Source organism: Bombina bombina, chromosome 4, assembly GCF_027579735.1.
Source record: "Bombina bombina isolate aBomBom1 chromosome 4, aBomBom1.pri, whole genome shotgun sequence".
In the NCBI taxonomy this organism is placed as follows: Eukaryota; Metazoa; Chordata; class Amphibia; order Anura; family Bombinatoridae; genus Bombina; species Bombina bombina.
In genome coordinates, this window is record NC_069502.1 from 1,148,336,634 (window position 1) to 1,148,359,136 (window position 22,503).

Genomic DNA, 22,503 nt, shown 5'->3' on the forward strand with positions numbered 1-22,503 from the left:
CAGGAGCTATTAGAATCACCGAAGCCTTCTCCTGTTTGATCCTGGCTACTAGCCTGGGAAGGAGAGGGAACGGTGGAAACACATAAGCTAGATTGAACGACCAAGGCGCCACCAATGCATCCACTAGTGTCGCCTTGGGATCCCTGGATCTGGACCCGTACCGAGGAACCTTGGAGTTCTGACGGGACGCCATCAGATCCACATCTGGAGTGCCCCATAGTTGAGTTAACTGGGCAAAGACCTCCGGGTGAAGTTCCCACTCCCCCGGATGGAAAGTCTGACGACTCAGAAAATCCGCCTCCCAGTTGTCTACTCCTGGGATGTGAATTGCAGATAGATGGCAGGAGTGATCCTCCGCCCATTTGATGATCTTGGATACCTCTCTCATCGCCAAGGAACTCTTTGTTCCCCCCTGATGATTGATGTACGCTACAGTCGTCATGTTGTCCGACTGAAATCTTATGAACCTGGCCTTCGCTAGTTGAGGCCAAGCCAGGAGCGCATTGAATATAGCTCTCAGTTCCAAAATGTTGATCGGGAGAAGAGACTCTTCCCGAGACCATAGACCCTGAGCTTTCAGAGAGTCCCAGACCGCGCCCCAGCCCAAGAGGCTGGCATCGGTCGTGACAATGACCCACTCCGGTCTGCAGAAACTCATTCCCTGAGACAGGTGATCTTGAGTCAACCACCAGAGAAGTGAGTCTCTGGTTATCTGGTCTACATGAATTTGTGGAGACAAGTCTGCATAATCCCCATTCCACTGTTTGAGCATGCACAGTTGCAATGGTCTTAAATGAATTCGAGCAAAAGGAACCACGCCCATTGCTGCAACCATTAGTCCTATTACCTCCATGCACTGAGCTATGGAAGGCTGAGGAATAGAATGAAGAACTCGGCAAGCTTTTAGAATTTTTAACTTTCTGACCTCTGTCAGAAAAATCTTCATTTCCACAGAATCTAATATCGTTCCCAGAAAGGGAACCCTTGTGGACGGGGACAGTGAACTCTTTTCTAGTCTGCATAATCCCCATTCCACTGTTTGAGCATGCACAGTTGCAATGGTCTTAAATGAATTCGAGCAAAAGGAACCACGCCCATTGCTGCAACCATTAGTCCTATTACCTCCATGCACTGAGCTATGGAAGGCTGAGGAATAGAATGAAGAACTCGGCAAGCTTTTAGAATTTTTAACTTTCTGACCTCTGTCAGAAAAATCTTCATTTCCACAGAATCTAATATCGTTCCCAGAAAGGGAACCCTTGTGGACGGGGACAGTGAACTCTTTTCTATGTTCACCTTCCACCCGTGGGATCTTAGAAAGGCTAAAACAATGTCTGTATGAGCCCTTGCTTTGGAGAGAGACGACGCTTGGATTAGAATGTCGTCTAGGTAAGGTGCTACAGCAATGCCCCTCGGCCTTAGAACCGCTAGAAGGGACCCTAGCACCTTTGTGAAAATTCTGGGAGCAGTGGCTAAACCGAATGGTAGAGCCACGAACTGGTAATGTTTGTCCAAAAAGGCGAACTGATGGTGATCTTTGTGAATAGGAATATGCAGGTACGCATCCTTTAAGACCACGGTAGTCATATATTGACCCTCCTGGATTGTTGGTAAGATCGTCCGAATGGTTTCCAACTTGAATGATGGAACTCTGAGGAATTTGTTTAGTATTTTTAAATCCAGAATTGGCCTGAAAGTTCCCTCTTTTTTGGGAACTACAAACAGGTTTGAGTAAAAACCCAGACCTTGTTCCGCTGTTGGAACTGGGTATATCACTCCCATCTTTAATAGGTCTCCTACGCAATGTAAGAATGCCTGTCTCTTTATCTGGTCTGAAGATAAGCGAGACACGTGGAACCTTCCCCTTGGAGGAAGTTCCTTGAACTCTAGAAGATATCCCTGGGAGACTATTTCTAGTGCCCAGGGATCCGGAACATCTCTTGCCCAAGCCTGAGCAAAGAGAGATAATCTGCCCCCTACTAGATCCGGTCCCGGATCGGGGGCTACCCCTTCATGCTGTCTTGGTAGCAGCAGCAGGCTTCTTGGCCTGTTTACCCTTGTTCCAGCCTTGCACAGGTTTCCATGCAGGTTTGGGCTGGGCAGCATTGCCCTCTTGTCTAGAGGCTGCAGAGTTAGAAGCTGGTCCGTTCCTGAAATTGCGAAAGGAACGAAAATTAGACTTGTTCTTAGCCTTGAAAGGTCTATCTTGTGGGAGGGCATGGCCCTATCCCCCAGTGATGTCTGAAATAATCTCTTTCAATTCCGGCCCAAAAAGGGTCTTACCTTTGAAAGGAATATTAAGTAATTTAGTCTTGGACGACACATCTGCCGACCAGGATTTTAGCCAAAGCGCCCTGCGCGCCACTATAGCAAAACCTGAGTTTTTCGCCGCTAATTTCGTTATTTGAAAAGCGGCATCCAATATAAAGAAATTAGCTAACTTAAGTGCGTGAATTCTGTCCATGACTTCATCGTATGAAGTCTCCTTCTGGAGCGAGCTTTCTAATTCCTCGAACCAAAAAGACGCCGCTGAGGTGACAGTAATAATGCACGCAATTGGTTGAAGGAGACCTTGCTGGACAAAAATCTTTTTAAGCAATCCTTCCAATTTTTTATCCATAGGATCTTTGAAAGCGCAACTGTCCTCTATAGGAATAGTTGTGCGCTTTGCTAATGTTGAAACTGCCCCCTCAACCTTAGGGACCGTCTGCCATGCATCCCTTCTGGGGTCTACAATGGGGAACATTTTCTTAAATATAGGAGGTGGGACAAACGGAATACCCGGCTTCTCCCACTCCTTATTCACTATGTCCGCTACCCTCTTGGGTATCGGAAAAGCATCAGCGTGCACAGGGACCTCTAAGAATTTTTCCAATTTGCACAACTTCTCTGGGACTACCACAGAATCACAATCATCCAGAGTAGCTAGTACCTCTTTAAGCAGGGCGCGGAGATGTTCTAGCTTAAATTTAAATGCTACTATATCAGGTTCTGCCTGCTGAGAAATTTTTCCTGAGTCAGAAATTTCTCCCTCAGACAGTCCCTCCCTCACAGCCAATTCCGATTGATGAGAGGGTAAAATAGATAAGGTATCGTCAGCGTCTACTTGTTCATCCCTTTCTGTATTTAAAACTGAACAATCACGCTTTCTCTGAAATGCTGGCAGTTTGGATAAAAGATTTGCTATAGAATTATCCACTACTGCTGTTAATTGCTGCATAGTAACAAGCATTGGCGCGCTAGATGTACTAGGTATCGCCTGCGCGGGCAAAACTGGTGTAGACACAGAAGGAGAGGATGTAGAACTATCCCCACTACCTTCATTAAAAGAATCATCTTGGGCAATTTTATTAAATGTGACAGAATTGTCTTTACTTTGTTTGGACGCCATGGCAAAATTATCACATACACTTAAGGGGGGACCACCTTGGCTTCTATACACACAGAACATAAGCTATCTGATGGCACAGACATGTTAGGCAGATTTAGGCAGGCAATTAATGCAATAAAAACGATTTTAAACAAAACCGTTACTGTCTCTTTAAATAATAAAATGACACACTTTATTTCTGAAAGTTCAAAAAACTATGAAGGCAATAACCGATCTTTATAAAATTTACACCCAAGTGTCTTAATGCTTTGAAAGTATTGCACACCAAATATGAAGTCTCTAGACCCTAAAATGAGCAAACCGGAGCTAATTGTTTAATTTAACCGGTTTTACACACTACAGTCCCAGCTACAGCCTTTGCTGCAGCTTTTACCTTCCTTAGGGGTTATGCACCACAGTAATAAGCCTTCCGGAGTCTGATTCTTATGCACAGGACCCTCTCACATGAAGCTGCATGCACTGCCTGTGATATTAACTGCGCAACTGAGGCGCAAAAATGAGGCCTCCTCCCTCTGCATACTAGAGTGAAGGGGCCTTCCTGACTAGATTAGGCGTCTAAACTAATGCCAGGAAAAATTAAAAACGTTCCCCAAAGTGTATTTATGTTCACAAAACATTTGAAATGCCATAAAAATGTGATATAAGTCAATCGATTTGGCCCACAACAGTGTCTACCAGTATAAAGCCCAAAAAATAAGCCTGTAATCTGTTAGACAGTCTAAGAAAATGGCTTACCGATCCCCTGAGGGGAAAACTGACAGTCTTCTAGCATTAACATGTGTTGTTAGAAAATAGACTGGTCATACCTGAAGCAGAAGAGTCTGCAAACTGTTACCCCCAACTGAAGTTCTCTGTCTCAACAGTCCTGTGTGGTAACAGCAATGGATTCTAGTTACTTGTGCTAAAATCATATTTCTCTTTAACAGAAATCTTCATCACTTTCTGTTGTAGAGTAAATAGCACAAACCGGCACTATTTTAAAATAACAAACTCTTGATAGAAGAAATAAAAACTACAACTAAACACCACAAACTCTTTACCATCCCCGTGGAGATGCTACTTGTTCAGAGCGGCAAAGAGAATGCCTGGGGGCGGGGCCAGAGGAGGGGCTATATGGACAGCTTTTGCTGTGTGCCTCTTTGCCATTTCCTGTTAGGGAAGAGAATATTCCCACAAGTAAGGATGAAGCCGTGGACCGGACACACCTATGTAGGAGAAATTAAGAGTGATCTTACCTGTGTTGTCATTTCCTGTTATGAGCTACGTGATACCATAGTATTCTTTCTTCCCCACACAGCTCACTATTGTCCTATGCTCCCTAAATAGTTGCATTACATGTATAGAGCCACCTACCAGACACTTCTGGCTGTAATAGTACTATAGATGTGAAGAGTATGCTGCACACAGCAAAGATGGAAACAGTTTTCTACTTACATTAGCAGAAATAAAAGTGTAGGGACATAGAATTAGATTTGTATTAGCAACACTGGAGCACACACAAAAGCCTAAGAAAGAAGGAAGGGAGATGTACCGGAGACAGGCCTAGCTATAGCTACTTGACCTATAGAATGATGAACCATCAGGGTTCTGTGTGAGCTTCCTGGAAGTCAGAAAGTTTTGCATGAGGTTGCATGCCCTCCTCTATGCCGTATATGTATGTGTGTCCCAGGCAGGGAGTCTGACACTCTGCAAAATGTAGGGGGATGCAGTATGTGTTTGAGGCTATGAGCCCCTTGTACACACTGGAGAAGACAGCTGTGAGTAATGTCTGACCCTTTACACAGGTTTTATATATTTATTTGTATGGTCAGGCCCTCTGTACAAGTTATAGTTGGAAAAGGGGTCCACTGTGCCAGTGATCTTAAAGGGATAGAAAACATCTGTATCACACACCTTTTCTGAAATATTCTCACCACACCAGCATCCATTATTAAGCGCATTCAGAAATAATTTTTTAACTTTTCTGTGCCGTATAATGGCTTCAAAATGGCCCCCAAACTCCTTCTCCCCAATAGTTGTTTTTGTGTGTTTAACATAAGGCTTAGCAACTTTGTTAAAAATCTAATTGTCCATCCCAAAAATTAGGAAAAGCCTATCTGCTTCAAAACGAATACTTTTTTGCACACACAAAAACTACATAAAAACTACAAAAATATTGGCACCCCTGCATTTCTGTCAGATAATGCACCCCTTTGCCCAGAAAATTGTTGCAATTACAAATGTTTAGGCATTCTCATGTTTCTTTCTTTTGTTTGTATTGGTACGACACAAAAAAAGTGTGTGTGTGTGTGTGTGTGTGTGGGGGGGAGCCAAATCTGACACATTCCACGCAAAACTCCAAAAATGGACTGGACAAAATTGGCACCTTCTCAAAATTGTAAGAAATAATTGCATTCCAAGTTTGTTATGTTCCTGTAATTTGTAATTAAACTCACCTGTATCAATTAACAGGTGCTGACAATATGGTGAACAATTGACTCAACCTTTCTGTTGTGTGTCTCTGTGTGCCTCACTGAGCATGGAGAAGAGAAAGAGCAGCAAAGAATTGTCTGAAGATTTGAGAACAAACATTGTGGAAAAGCATGGACAATCTCAAGGTTACAAGTCCATCTCCAGAGATCTTAATGTTCCCGTGTCCACTGTGTGCAACATTGTCAAGAAGATTTCAGCCAATGGCACTGTAGCTAATCTCCATGGACGTTGACAAACAAGAAAAATTGATCAAAAATTACAACAAAAGATTGTTCGAATCGTGGATAAAGAACCTCAATCAACTTCCATACAAATTCAAGCTGACCTTCAGGCACAGGGTACAAATGTGTCAGCTCGCATTATACTTGACCATCTGAATGAAAAAGGAGAAAATGGTAGGAGACCCAGTGCTGACACAGAAACATAAAAAGCCAGATTGGAGTTTGCTAAAAATTACCGGAATTACCATCATGGGGAGGAGAGTCCACGGCTTCATTCATTACTATTGGGAATTAAGAACCTGGCCACCAGGAGGAGGCAAAGACACCCCAGCCAAAGGCTTAAATACCTCTCCCACTCCCCTCATCCCCCAGTCATTCTGCCGAGGGAACAAGGAACAGTAGGTGAAACATCAGGGTATAAATGGTGCCAGAAGAGAAATTAAATTTAGGTCCGCCCACCGGAGATACGGGCAGGAGCCGTGGACTCTCCTCCCCACAATGGAAATGAAATGATCCGGTAAGTATAATTTATGTTTTCCATCTAAAGGGGAGGAGAGTCCACGGCTTCATTCATTACTATTGGGAACATATAACCAAGCTCTAGAGGACACTGATTGAAACCGTGAGGGTAAAAAGCGGACCCTAATCTGAGGGCACCACAGCCTGTAGAACCTTTCTCCCAAAAGCCGCTTCTGCAGAAGCAAAAACGTCAAATTTGTAAAACTTTGTAAAAGTATGTAAGGAAGACTAGGTAGCCGCCTTACAAATCTGCTCCATAGAGTCCTCATTCTTGAAGGCCCAAGATGAAGCCACCGCTCTAGTGGAATGAGCCGTGATCCTCTGAGGAGGCTTATGTCCCACTGTCTCGTAAGCCAAACGGATCAAGCTCCTCAGCCAAAAAGACAAAGAAGTAGTAGAAGCCCTCTGACCCCTGCGCTTTCCAGAATACACAACAAAAAGAGATGTAGAGTGTCTGAAGTCATTTGTAGCCTGAAGATAGAACTTCAGGGCACGGACCACATCTAGATTATGAAGTAACCGCTCCTTTGAAGAAGAAGGGTTAGGGCACAGAGAAGGAACAACTATTTCCTGATTGATGTTATGATTGGACACCACCTTGGGAAGAACAGCCTTATCCAAATGAAAAAACAGATAAGGTAGCCCATGTTGCAAGACCGCCAGTTCAGATACTCTGCAAGCTGATGCAATGGCCAACAGGAAAAGAACCTTCCAGGACAGAATCTTAATGTCAAGGGAATGCATAGGCTCAAACGGGACCTGTTGCAAAACCCTAAGGACTAAGTTCAAGCTCCATGGGGCAGCAGACTGACTAAAGATAGGCCTGATTCGAGACAAAGCCTGAACAAAGGATTGGATGTCAGGGAGCTCAGCGAGTCTCCTGTGTAACAAAACAGATAAAGCCGAAATCTGTCCCTTTAAAGGAACTAGCGGCAAGTCCCTTCTCTAAACCTTCTTGAAGAAAGGACAGAATTCTGGAAACCCTCACCTTGTGCCAAGGGTATCCATGTTTCTCACACCAGGACAAGTAAGTCCTCCACACCTTATGGTAGATGCACCGAGTGACTGGCTTCCTTGCCTGAACTAGAGTGACAATCACACTTTCAGAAAAACCTCTCTTGGCTAGGACTAAGCGTTCAATCTCCACGCAGTCAGCCTCAGAGAATAGAGATTCTGATGTTGAAAAGGACCCTGTTCCAAAAGATCCCTGCGACAGGGTAACCTCCACGGCGGAGAGGATGACATCCCCACCAGATCCGCAAACCACGAAGGAGCAATCAGAATGGTCGACACTCTCTCCTGCTTTATGCGTGCCACTATACTAGGTAGAAGTGGTAAGGGAGGAAAAATGTATACTAGATTGAACCCCCAAGGCACCGTTAATGCATCTATCAGTTCTGCCTGGGGGTCCCTCCACCTCGACCCGTAACGGTAAGTTTGCAATTGAATCTGGACGCCATGAGATCTATCTCCGGCGTCCTCTATCTGAGACAAATCTCTGCAAACACCCCCGGGTGGAATGTTTGCCTACTGAGAAAATCCGCTTCCAGTTGTCTACACCCGGGATATGAATCGCCGAAAGCGAAGCTGAACGCCCCCAGGCGGGACCACGCCTTCAGATCATTGTAGATTGCTCAAAGTTCCAGGATATTTATTGGTAAACGGGACTCCAGCCGAGACCATTTCCCCTGTGCCAGTCTGGCACCCCAAACAGCTCCCCATCCCGCCAGACTCGCATTCATGGTCACAATCTCCCAGGACGGTCTCAAGAAGGATGTCCCCATGGACAGTTGTTCCCGGGTGGATCCACCAAGAGAGGGAGGTCCGAGCGCGTACATCCATGGATATCAACTGTGAGAGATCTGAATGGAACAGGAACACAGCCCTTCCAGTGTGACAGGTCATAGCAGCGCTCCTGACATGGACTTGAAAGAAGCAGTCTGCGAAACTCGTCAACCCCAATTGCTTTAGGAGCTGTTAATATGAGTCAGGATGGTTTCGCAAAAGAGACTCTCCCTGCATCTCCGGACTCTAACTTTCATCCAAGCCCTCACTGAGAAGCCGTATAGGGCTACTTAAACTCCTGTCCCATTGCGAAGAGTAATACCCTCCATAAAAGACCTCCAAATCTTCGGCACCTCTCTGCCACCTCTTGTGACAAAAGGCAAAGAATGACTGGGGGATGAGGGGAGGGCTATTTAAGCCTTTGGCTGGGTGTCTGCCTCCTCCTGGTGGTCAGATTCTTAATTCCCAATAGTAATGAATGAAGCCGTGGACTCTCCTTCCCTTTAGATGGAAATTACAGCTTTTTGGTAAAGCCCATCATTGCACTGTTTTCAGAAAAAGAAATGAGGCTTTTAAAGAAAATAATACAGTCCCTACAGTCAAACATGGTGGAGGTCCACTGATGTTTTTTTTTTTTTTTTTTTTTGCTGCTTCAGGCACTGGATGTCTTGACTGTGTGAATGGCATTATGAAATCTGAAGACTACCAAAGAATTTTGTGGTGCATTGTAGGGCCCATGTAGGGACAATGGCCCAAAGCACACGTCAAAAAGCTCCCAGAAATGGTTTTAAGGGGCAGTCAAGTCCAAAATAAACTTTCATGATTCAACTAGGGCATGTAATTTAAAAAAACAAACAAACAAAAAAAAAAAAAAAACTTTCTAATTTACTTTTATCACTAATTTTGCTTTGTTCTCTTGGTATTCTTAGTTGAAAGCTAAACCTAGGAGGTTCATATGCCAATTTCTTAGACCTTGAAGGCCGCCTCTAACCTGACAGTTTTTTTTACCACTAGAGGGCGTTAGTTCATGTGTTTCATATAGATAACATTGAGCTAAAAAACGTGAAGTTACCTAGGAGTGAGCACTGATTGGCTAAAATGCAAGCCTGTCTGAAATAAGGGGGTAGTTTGCAGAGGCATAGATACAAGGTAATCACAGAGGTAAAACGTGTATTATTATAACTGTGTTGGTTATACAAAACTGGGGAATGGATAATAAAGGGATTATATCTATCTTTTTAAACAACAAAAATTCTGGTGTTGAATGTCCCTTTAAGACAAAGCGCTGGAAAGTAGTGAACTGGCCACCCATGAGTCCAGATCTCAATCCCATAGAGTACCTGTGGAGAGATCTCAAAACAGCATTTGGGAAAATGAACCCTTCCTATCTGAGAGACCCATAGCAGTTGGTCCAAAATTCCAGTAGAGAGGTGTAAGAAACTCATTGATTTCAGGAAGCGATTGATTTCAGTTATTCTTTCCAAGGGGTGTGCTACCAAATATTAAACTGAGGGTGCCAATAATTTTGTCCAGTCCATTTTTGGAGTTTTGCGTGAAATGTGTCAGATTTGGCTTTTTTTTTTTTCTCTCCACTTTTTTGTGTCATACCAATAAAAGAAATAAACATGAGAATGCATAAACATTTGTAACTGCAATTTTCTGGGCGAAGTGGTGCATTATCTGACAGAAATGCCAATATTTTTGGCCATAACTGTATGTATGTGCATATATATATATATATATATATATATATATATATATATATATATATATATATATACATATATATATACATACATACACACATACACACACACACACACACACACACACACACACATATGAGAATAAACTTGAGATGAGATGATGTAACTATAGAATACATTTCCTTACACTGTCATCCTTTGGTCGCTTAGTAAGGTCAAATGCTGCATGCGTTTCTTCAGTCCACTGTGAGCTTAATGGAGGGAATTCAAAAGACACAGGTTCTACAAGGCCGTAGTTGGCTTTCAGCTCCAACTCTGGTGCCTCTGGTGGAACCTTCTGGAAATAGCTGGAGGTAAAAATTGTGATGATTGAATGCAAAGTCAACATAAAACCAAAGAACAATTATGAATATAAATAATTATAGAAAAATTAAACATACTAAAGTTTAAACAATAATCACAAATATTCACATCAACTCAACTTAATTATCTTTATTATTCATAAAGCCAAGCAACCTGTTGTATGAGCTGTATGCTATGGATAGTACATCACATCTCATGTTATATTGATGTCCAAGAGCCATGAAAAGTAAAAATGTATTTGCAGTATATTTATATATATTATAGAGAAAAGGAAATTATTAAAAGGGGCAGTAAAGTCAAAATTAAACTTTCATTCCTATGGCATGGAGAGTCCACGACATCATTCCAATTACTAGTGGGATATTCAACTCCCGGCCAGCAGGAGGAGGCAAAGAGCACCCCAGCAAAGCTGTTAAGTGTAACTTCCCTTACCCATAATCCCCTGTCATTCTCTTTGCCTCTGTCAATGGAGGACTTGTGAAGTTGGTGTCTGAAGATATTAATTTATCTGTCCTACAGGATCTAAGGTAAGTGCCTTTGCCTTCTAGGTACTGAAGGACAGCAGCACTTAAAGTGAATGTCAAGTTTGACGATTGTGTGCCCGGTTTTTAAAAACCCTATTAAAAACGGGCACTTTTATTCATCAAACTTTACATTTCACTTGTTTTGTTAAAATACTTAACTTTTATTTTTGAAAGCCGCTCCAGTATTTATTTTAACAAAACGTGTGAAATATAAAGTTTGATGAATGAAAATGCCCGTTTTTAAAAGGATTTTTAAAAACCGGGCACACATTCATCAAACTTGACATACACTTTAAGAAGTTAAATCCTCATATAGATCCATTTTAGGACAAAGTTATCCTTTTTTTAGTTAAGGATACATTTATGGACAGATTTATTTATATTATGTGCTTTGACATATAATAGAAAAATATAAAGGTTCACAGTAAGAGACTTAAGGACTTTTTAGAGTTCACTTGGCTGAGGGGTTAAAGAGTTTCCCTTTATTGGAACATAGACATATATTTGGCATTGGCTTTGACTTTTAATAATACTGTGCGTAACATGCCTTAGCTTTCTCCTCAAACGTCCTAAGCCTTAATTGTTTCTCATTCTGTGCCTTCTGTGTCATCTCAACCACCTGGGGATCAGTGTTAATTTTGTCGACTAAAACTAGACTAAAATGTCTATAAAACTAAAGAAATTCTGATGACTAAAACTAAAATGACATTTTAGTCAAAAGACTATGACTAAAACTAAATCAAAATTTGCTGACAAAAACATTTTATGCAAGGTGTTAATCTATCCCTATCCAATTACTGCTCTTTTGTAAAATTTACTAAACGTAATTTGATTAAATTTTAAGCTAAATAAAGACATGTTATATACCCCAACAGTTAAATCTGTATTGCATGTTCAAACCTTAATACCATAAATAAAATCAGGTTAATAAACCTTTACTCCTGCAGTACATAATGAGTTTGGAAGTTCTAGAGCAGTGTTAATATCGTTGCTTCGAATCTGTGAGCAATTAATTGATTCTTCCTATAGAAATAAGAATAACCCACGAGTATCGGTTTAAGTTATGCTGTGCCTGTGCTAGCTGCAGAAACTTTTTGTTGTGTTGAGTTACTTGATACTTGTTTTAATTATTAACAGAGAACTGCTAAAGTTTTTATATTGGGTAATATGTGCAATACAGCCAATACAGTTTACGGTTTTGTTTTTTTATATTTTAAAGTTTAATAAAGATGTTACACATCACAACGTCTAAATCTGTTTCTGTATTGCATGTTTAAACCTTAATACCATTAATAATAACAGGCGTTATGTTTACTCCTGGAGTATATAATCAGTTTGCAAATTATAGAGAAATGCTTAAATAATGCATTACACTTTAACTAAACCCTAATCTACTGGAGATTCAGTCGACTAAAACTAGACTAAAACTATAACAATTCAGATGACTAAAATACGACTAAAACTAGACTAAAACAAACAATTCAGATGACTAAAATACGACTAAAACTAAAATGGCATTTTAGTCAAAAGACTAAAACTAAGACTGAATTGAAATTTGCCGTCAAAATTAACACTGCTGGGGATGTTTATTTACCTCGTGATTTTGCTGCTTAGATTACTTATGCTGTATCGGTGGCTTTGTCAGCTTTCCCTTCTTCGCGTAAGCGTAAGAGGATATCTAAACTCTAAAATGTGTCTGCTAGTAAGGTTTCTGACTCCTCTAAATCTGCGCTGGTCAACCTTTTTCAATTGTCTGATGAAGAGAAAGCTTCAGTAGCATCTGAAGAGGTAAATTTTAGATTTAAGCTTGAACTCCTCCGGTTACTACTAAAGGAGGTTCTAGCTACTTTGGATGACTCTGAACCTTCGGTTGCTGTCAACCCCAAGAAGTCTTCTAAACTGGATAGAGTTTATGATTCTCCATCTTCTGAGGATTTTTTTCCTGTTCCAAGGAAGATGTCTGAAATTATAGCTCAGGAATGGGATAAGCCAGGGGTTCCTTTTTCCCCTTCCCTTGTTTTTTAAAAAAATGTTTCCTGTTGCAGACTCGTGATTCATGGTGCACTGTGCCTAAAGTAGAAGTAGCTATCTCTACTCTTGCTAAAAGAACTACCATTCCTATTGAGGATAGTTGCTCTTTTAAGGATCTAATGGATAAGAAGCTAGAGGCTTACTTAAAAAAGATGTATATCCATTAAGGATTACAGTGGCAACCTGCGGCGAGCATTGCCATGGCTGCTGGAGCAGCATCTTATTGGTGCGACGCCCTGTCTGATCTTATTTCAAAAGAGACTATGGTTGAGGAGATCCAAGATAGGACCAAAGCTCTTAAACTGGCCAATACCTTTATCGGTTATGCCTATATGCAGATAATTTGACTGGGAGCTAAGATGTCTAGCTTCACTGTGCTAGCCCGCAGAGCTCTGTGGTTAAAATCTTGGTCGGTTGATGTGTCTTCCAAGGCCAAGCTTTTGGCTTTAACTTTTATGGGTAAAACTTTGTTTGGGGCTGGTCTGGCGGAAATAATTTCAGAGATTACGGGTGGAAAGGGATCTTTCCTACCTCAGGACAAGAAGAATAGACCTAAGGGTCGGCAGTCTTCTAATTTTCGTTCCTTTTGCAACTTTAAGGGACAGAAGTCTGCCTCTTCTTCTTCCAAATCTGAACAATCCAGGTCAAATGGGAAATCCAGCCAGCCTTAGAATAAGGGAAAGCAAAACAAGAAACCTTCTGCCGATTCTAAATTGGCATGAAGGGTTCACCCCCGATCCGATTGTGAATCAGGTAGGGGGCAGGCTTTCTTTTTTTCGTCAAGCTTGGATACACGATGTCCCAGATCCGTGGGTTGTGGACATAGTATCCCAGGGTTACAAAATAGGATTGAAGTCTTGCCCTCCAAGGGACAGATTTCTCCTGTCAAACAAGGATTGTTCTCCTCAAACAAGGTAAAGAGGGAGGCCTTCTTAAATTGAGGACCTATCCTCCCTGGGAGTTATTGTACCGGTCCCTCTAGAGGAACAAGGTATAGGATTTTATTCAAATCTATTTGTGGTTCCCAAAAAGGAGTGAACTTTCCGTCCCATCCTAGATCTAAAGTGCCTCAACAAATTTCTCAGGGTTCCGTCCTTCAAGATGGAAACTATTTGTTCCATTCTTCCATTGGTTCAGGAAGGTCAGTTCATGACGACCATAGACCTAAAGGACGCGTATCTACATGTTCCCATTCACAGGGATCATCACCAGTTTCTCAGGTTTGCTTTCCTGGACAAGCATTTAGAGTTTGTTGCACTTCCGTTTGGTCTTGCCACGGCTCCCAGAATATTCACAAAGGTTCTGAGGGCTCTATTGGCAGTGATAAGATCACAAGGAATTGCAGAGGCACCTTATCTAGATGGCATCTTAGTTCAGGCATCATCTTTTCAACTAGCAACATCTCATATAGAGATGTTGTTGTCTTTTCTACGTTCCCACGGGTGGAAAGTGAATCTGGAAAAGAGTTCTTTAGTTCCAGCTACAAGAGTATGTTTCCTAGGGACAATCATAGATTCCATGTCCATGCAGATTTTCCTGACGGACATCAGAAAATCCAAACTTCTTGCTGCTTGCCTTTCTCTCCAGTCTGCCTTTCTTCCAACAGTGGCTTAATGCATAGAGGTGATTGGTCTGATGGTGGCTTCCATGGACATCATTGCTTTTGCTCGGTTCCATCTGAGACCGCTGAAGCTTTGCATGCTCAGTCAATGGAATGGAGAACATTCAGACTTATCACAGAGGATAAAGCTGGACTCTGACAAGAGACTCTCTCTTATGGGGGATTTCCCAGGAACATCTGTCTCGAGGCACATGCTTCCTGAGACCTTCCTGGGTAATTGTAACTATGGATGCCAGCCTGTCAGGCTGGGGAGCTGTTTGGGGTTCTCTGAAAGCTCAGAGCCTGTGGTCTCGGGAAGAGTCTTCTCTTCCCATAAACATCTTGGAGTTGAGAGCAATCTTCAATGCCTTGACAGCTTGGCTTCAATTATCTTCAGTCCGGTTTATCAGATTCCAGTCGGACAACATCACCTCTGTGGCTTACATCAACCACCAGGGAGGAACTCTGGCTATGAAGGAGGTGATTTGCATTCTGCAGTGGGCGGAAGCTCACGATTGTCTTCTGCCATCCACATTCCATGGGTGGAAACATTTGGAGGCAGATTTTCTGAGCAGACAGAATTTTCATCCCGGGGAGTGAGTTCTCCATCCGGAAGTGTTCTCTAGGATAACCCTCAGGTGGGGGACTCCGGAGTTGGATCTGATGGCATCTCATCAAAATGCCAAGGTTCCAAGGTACGGTTTCAAGGTCAAGAGATCCTCAGGCCACCCTGATAGATGCTCTGGCGGTTCCTTGGGATTTCGGTCTAGCATACCTGTTTCCTCTGTTTTCTCTCCTTCCACTAGTCATTGCTCGTATCAAGAAGGAGAGAGTGTCTGAAATTCTAATAGCTACTGCATGGCCTCGCAGGATCTGGTTTGTGGATCTGGCAAAGATGTCATCTCTTCCACCTTGGAGGTTACCTCTGAGGAAGGACCTTCTACTTCAGGATCCATTCCTCCATCCAAATCTGGATTCTCTGAAGCAGACTGCTTGGAGATTTAACGCCTCGTTCTGTCCAGACATGGTTTTTCAGAAGCGGTCATTGATACCATGCTTCAGGCTCGTAAACCTGTTACTCACAAGATTTACCATAAGGTATGGCGTAAATATCTTTATTGTGCGAATCTAAGGGATTCTCCTGGAGCCGTGTGAGGATTGCCCGTATTTTATCTTTTCTTCAGGATGGCCTGGAGACAGGTTTGTCAGTCAGTGCTCTGAAGGGTCAGATTTCTGCACTGTCTATTCTTTTGCACAAACGTTCAAGCTTTTGTTCAGGCCCTGGTCAGAATCAGGCCTGTGTTTAAACCTGTTGCTCCTCCTTGGAGCCTTAACCTAGTTCTTAAAGTTTTGCAGCAGGCTCTGTTTGAGCCCATGCATGTTGTTGATATAAAGTTGTTATCTTGGAAGGTTTTGTTTCTCCTTGCCATTTCTTCCGCTCGCAGAGTTTCTGTGCTTTCTGCTCTGCAGTGTGATTCCCTGTACCTTATTTTTCATGCAGATAAGGCGGTCCTTCGTACTAAATTGGGGTTTCTCCCTTAGGCGGTGTTGGATCGAAATATTAATGTTCCTTCTTTTTGTCCTAATCCTTCTCATAAGGAACGTCTTTTGCATAACTTGGATGTTGTGCATGCTCTAAAATTTTACCTACAAGCTACTAAAGACTTTCGGCAATCTTCTGCCCTGTTTGTTGTTTTCTCTGGAAAGCGTAAGGGTCAGAAGGCCACCTCTACTACACTTTCGAATTAGTTAAGAAGTATGATTTGTTTTGCTTATGAGACTGCTGGACAGCACCCTCCTGAGAGAACTACGGCTTATTCCATTCTGTGGAACAAATTTGCAAGGCGGCAACATAGTCCTCTTTGCATACTTTTTCCAAATTCTACAAATTTGATACTTTTGCCTTTTGGGAGAAAGGTTCTTCAAGCGGTGGTGCCTTCTGTTTAGATCCTCCTGCCTTGTTTTCCCTTCCTGTTCATTCCATGTCCTCTAGCTTGGGTATTGGTTCCCACTAGTAATTGGAATGACGATGAGAGTCCATGACCCCGCCCTCTTTTTAAATTATAATTTGGCAGTTTTTTTTAAGTAAATCTCAGGCACCTCTATACCCTTGTGTTTCTTCTTTTTCCATTTTCCTTTGAATGAATGACTGGGGATTATGGGTAAGGGAAGTTACACTTAAAAGCTTTGCTGGGGTGCTCTTTGCCTCCTCCTGCTGGACAGGAGTTAAATATCCAACTAAGTAATTGGAATGACGTTGTGGACTCACTATGCCCGGAAAGAAATACATTTATCAGGTAAGCAGAAATTTTGTTTTCACGATTCAGATAAAGCATGTAATTTTAAACAACTTTCCTATTTACTTCTGTTTTAAAATTTGCTACGTTCTCTTGGTATCTACTATTGAAGAGTAAAACTACGTAGGTTCATAAGTGTTTAGGAGTGTGCACGTGTCTTTAGTATTCTATAGCAGCAGTGTTTTGTTACATTCTTTGTAGCTTTGTTATAAAATGTTGCTCATGCTCATACTCCCCCCTTCCATGCTCACACCCCTGCACCTTCCATACTCCCCCTGCCATATTCATACCCACTTTCATACTCACACCCCCCCTTTATACTTATACTCCCCTTTTCCATGCTCATACCCCCCTTCCATACTCCCCCTTCATACTCATACCCTCCCTTCCATACTCATACCCTCCTTTCCATACTCATACCCTCCCTTCCATACTCATACCCTCCCTTCCATACTCATACCCTCCCTTCCATACTCATACCCTCCCTTCCATACTCATACCCTCCCTTCCATACTCATACCCTCCCTTCCATACTCATACCCTCCCTTCCATACTCATACCCTCCCTTCCATACTCATACTCCCCATGAGTTACTAGTTGACTCATCTGTGCATGTATACGGATATTCATAAAATATGGTTATATGGTTTGTTTCCTGCATGCAAGGAAAGAAAAACTAAATAGCCCTGGTCTGGGAGATTTTGATTACAGATTAAAGTATTTGTCTTCACAGGATCTCTTGAACCCCAAGATTGGGAAACAAAAACTGTAGAAGGCTTGATGAAGTAGATCTGATAACACCTGAAAGTAATTTTGCTTACCCAGGGACCAGGTTAATATGTGAGCCAAGGTGACAGGGGAAAAGAAACTCCAAAAAACCTTCATGAGAGTTTGACACTGATTTCTAAGCGTAGCTACCAGTACTCTCGCTTACAACTCCTACAAAGATAGGCCTCCTACCATACCTCCTGGGCAAGGACCTTCTCTGCAGGGCTCCCTCTTCTCTCCTGAGCAGCACAGTGCGCTGGGAGGATGTAACATCTGATCATTTCCTCCCAGCGCTGCAGCGGAGGAGGGAAGAGGGAGTGCTGGGAGGAAGCAGGCAGCTAGCCAGGGCTTGGAGTGTGTGCCCTGTGCAGTGGCACAGGTCTCACACCCCTAAGACCAGCCTTAATATCGCGGGATGAAATATGGAATCAGGAGGCCCCTTCTTACACGAGCCTCCCTGAATTTTTCGAGACACCCACATTAGGGTTACGCGACCCCATATAGGATCGCAACCCACAGTTTAAGAAGGGTTGCCATAGAGTACTAAAGACATGTGCACACTCCTGAGATCTTATGAGTCTACCTAGTTTTACTCTTCAATAAAAGATACAAAGATAACAAAGCAAATTTAATAACAAAAGTAATTTGGAAAGTTGTTTAAAATTGCATACTCTATCTGAATCATGAAAGTTTAATTCTCACATTTGGGTGAAACCCAGATTCATTTTTGAAGCCTCCTGCTAAAATGCCTTCCGTCAAAAAACATGAATTGTTTGCAAATAAACGGACCAAATTTTAAAGGACTTGACTCAATCCTACCTTGTAATCAGCATTCATGGACTGCTAGAAGATTAGTATTTGTCAAAACACCAGTTGGCTTAATTGAACATGGTGTTCTGAAACCAGCTGTGTTGGTTAGTTTTGGACCATTACCACACCTGAAACATGGAAAGAATAACCAACCAACCAACCACTGTCTGAAAGGGACATGAAACCTTTACATGATTTAGATAGAGCATACCATTTTAAACAACTTTATACTTTTACTTCGATAATCAACTTTGATCCATTCTCCAGGTATCCTTTGTTGAAGGAGCAGCAATGCACTACTGGGAGTTAGCTGAACACTTAAGGTGAACCAATGCCAAGAAGCATATATGTGCCGCCACCAATCAGCTACAAGCTCCTAGTACTGCATTGCTGCTCCCGAGCCTACCTAGATATGCTTTTCAGCAAAGGATACCAACAGAATGAAGCAAATGAGATATTAGAAGTAATTTAGAAAATTGTATACAATTGCATATTCTATCTGAATCATGAAAATTTGATTTTGACTTTACGGTCTCATTAACTACTGGTGAGAGCCAGGAAATACATGTTTGGGAACTATTTTTTGTGAAAGTTTTATATTTTAGTTTGTAGATCACCAATTGTTAAATGAAAAGTTTGATGAAATTTTGAGGCTATTTAAAAAGACAGTATACTGTAAAATAGTTTTTCCCTTAATGTGTTTCCAAATACTTTTTTTTACCAGCTGCAGAGTATAAAATGTATGAGATTTGCTTTTTAAGGTTTATTTGTGTATATGAAATAGCTGGGTTTGTGTTTTGAAGCCACAACCTAATAAAATGGGTGGAGCTTGTAGGTATAATCAGATCTCATTACTTTATCACATTATGTACATACACATGCTTCTGTATCTTATATCTGTCCGTAAACCAAAGACCAATACTTGGAGAGAACAATGGAAAAGTAAATTGTATTACCTTATCTCTTCTATACCCCACTGGGAGTGTAAATTCTTCTGCTGGTTGTGTTTATACAGCTTATCTATAGCTTATACCTATGGCCAGAACTTTTCAGAATAGGTGGGGATACCACAGCCTAAATCAATTTTTTCAAATGCCAAAATAAGGGTAAAGGAGATACTTGTAAACAATTTAATACAATCCAGCAGGTAAAGTGGATCGTTGGGAACAAATTAAAGAGGAAAACATTTTTGAGTAAACTGTCCTTTTAACAAAGAGAAGTGCATATGTAAAAGAGCAGGTTCTGCTAGTGATGTTAACATATTACTTTGGTAAATTCACGAGATACCTCTAACAACAGAGTGACAATATAAAAAGTAAATATATGTATATATATATTGCACAGATCTTATGTTTGAAGATCATTTTGTATGGGGACAACATTATATACTTACATAAAGCCGTTCTCTCGCAGACATTTCTCTAGTGTATTCTTAACCAAATTTCCCAGTTTTCTAAAAAAGAGGTGTCCAGAGGGCTTTGCTGTGGTCCCAGGGCCTTTAGTTTGCCCGTATTCCTTACACAATGCTTCAGCTTTCCCATAAACTGAAGGACAAATTCATTATTAAAAAAAAAAAAAAAATGCAGATTGAAAAGGAAAAATGTACTTAACGTTTCGCCTCCAACATATACTCACATTTCTCTGCTTCTTGTAGCGACCTTATGGCTTCCCCACATTTATCACTAGAAAGCAACGTCTGGCCATGATAGCAAAAGGACTGTGAATAGAAACCAGCATTATAAAGTGGGTAATGACTTGGGACTATTGTATATACTTCTATGTGAGATCAGAAACCTGAATGTCCTGTGTGTTTATTTTAAAGGGACAATCTACTCAGATAAATATCTGATAAACGTTTAACCCTTTGAGTGCTAAGCACTTTCCGACCTGGGTGCTAAGCTGAATTTTTTTTTTTTTTTTATGTTTTAACATAAAACTTTTTACATTTTTTTTTTTAGATCCCCAAGACTTATACCGTTGGAAAGGTTAGGTGATTACCTTTCCAACGGTGGGTCTTGGGGGTCTGATATACAGGCTTCTAAGCAGTATGCCCCCTTTCTCTATACTTTGCATTGTCCATTTTAAATAAAATTTGTGTGGTGATGTCATCACGTCATTGTGCGTGATGTCACCATGCAAAACTTGAAGTCCCGGCGAGTGGAAGCCTCCAGATCTCCCTCAAGGTGGGAGAGTGCTAGCGACGGCTCTGAGCCGTCGTTAGCACCTGAGTGAGACAATTTGCAACGGCTCTGAGCCGTCGTTAGCACTCAAGAGGTTAAAGGGGCACTGAACCCAAATTTTTTCGTTCGCGAGTCAGATAGAGCAACTTTCTAATTTACTCCTATTATAACATTTTCTTTATTCTCTTGGTATCTTTATTTGAAATGCAAGAATGTAAGTTTAGATGCCGGCCCATTTTTGGTGAACAACCTGGGTTGTCCTTGCTGATTGCTGGATAAATTCATCCACCCACCATTAAAAAAGTGCTGTCCAGAGTTCTGAACCAAGAAAAAAAGCTCAGATGCCTTCTTTTTCAAATAAAGATAGCAATAGAACGAAGAAAAATTGATAATAGGAGTAAATGAGAAAGTTGCTTAATATTGCATGCTCTATCTGAATCACGAAAAAAAAGTTTGGGTTCAGTGTCCCTTTAATGTATTCAAAGATGCTGTAGGAAAACTCTTTCAAATGACCTGAGAGTTTAAGTATAATTTGTTAGATAGGGTACAAGGTTTTGCGAGTACTACAGTTGATTTGGATTTTAATCAACTTTTTGGTATAATAAAAAAATAAATCATCATTTTGTGAGAAAATTTGCATTGTTTTGCGGGCCAGGACTTGCCCCTTGAAAAGATTCTTGAGCATGTTTATGTGATCTCCTTTGCTGTGGCCAATTAGACACTGATATAACAAAATAATAGAGAATGTTGCAGGGTCAAGTGTTTTTTCCTTTGTTATGGGGAATTTCATTTTTAATTTAATATCCCTTTTAGAAGACTTGTTCCCTTAGAAGCATGTTAACAGTTAACGAATGTACAAATATATTGATTGGAAGACATGAAGGAGTGTGACATTAATAAATATTAAATGTAGCTTTCACATTGATACTTACATAGGCCATATAAAAGCACATTTTCAGTTGTGTGTAACTCCTCCACTTGCCAATATATACTGGATCCAGGCTGGATAATATGTGGTCTGGAAATTAAAATAAAAATGTATATATATTTTATAAATAGTGACTGTACAAAATATTATTTTTAGACAACAAAAGAAAATGTTTAAACTAAGTTAAAACAAATCCTGTTACACAGTGTTAAAATTCTAACGTGAATTCACATTGTTTATCATGATAATAAGATGATCATTATTAGCAGAGGAATAAAAAATATGCAATTACAAAAATAACATCTAAAATGTAATATTGTCTACATACAATGAATAACATGAAACTTGATAAGTAAAATTCAGAAAGCAACAATCAAATTACAATTACAACCTGTTGTCAAGGTAAAGAAGTGATAGCGTTATTTGGTAAAATTTCGTTGTTATACATTAACCTAGTTTTTTACATTTTACTGCCTTTATTTAAATATGTGCATTTAGTATGTTTTTTGCCTTTACAGTGTGTTGGTATCTTGTGATTTTCTCAGTTTGATTGCATGCGCATTTCATTTATCTGGAAGGCAGGACAAATGGTTAATTATTTACTGACAAAAAAAGGCTGCATCACTAAAGCTCCTGGTTATCTTCCAAATAAAAACCGCAAACTACACAATGTGCAAAGACATTTGAAATGCATATTGTTTTAAAGAAATGCATCATTAATTTAATATTTTTAAATACACATCTTTATAAAGACCTTTTATTAAACTGTCATACAGTAGGCTTCCTGCTAACTGTGATCAAATTAAACAGCAAAGACCAAAGGATGATAACTTTGATGTAAAAGTAAGTAAATGTAAAAAAAAAAACAGGACGATGCAAAGACTGCCCATTTAAATATTTTATTCTTC

At 40.9% G+C, this 22,503-nt stretch overlaps 1 protein-coding gene across 1 annotated transcript in view; it reads right to left on the reverse strand.

Moving 5' to 3' along the window:
- LOC128655801 (BRO1 domain-containing protein BROX) overlaps positions 1–21,680 on the reverse strand; it is a 26,404-nt gene extending 4,724 nt beyond the window's left edge. The window contains exons 1-4 of the mRNA XM_053709372.1: positions 21,600–21,680; positions 20,123–20,204; positions 19,881–20,031; positions 10,282–10,441 (exon numbers count right to left, since the gene is read on the reverse strand). Coding sequence (XP_053565347.1) covers positions 10,282–10,441; positions 19,881–20,031; positions 20,123–20,204; positions 21,600–21,620 — 414 coding nt within the window. The 5' untranslated portion in view covers positions 21,621–21,680. The remainder of the gene's footprint in view (positions 1–10,281; positions 10,442–19,880; positions 20,032–20,122; positions 20,205–21,599) is intronic.
- Between the last annotated feature and the right edge of the window lie 823 nt (positions 21,681–22,503).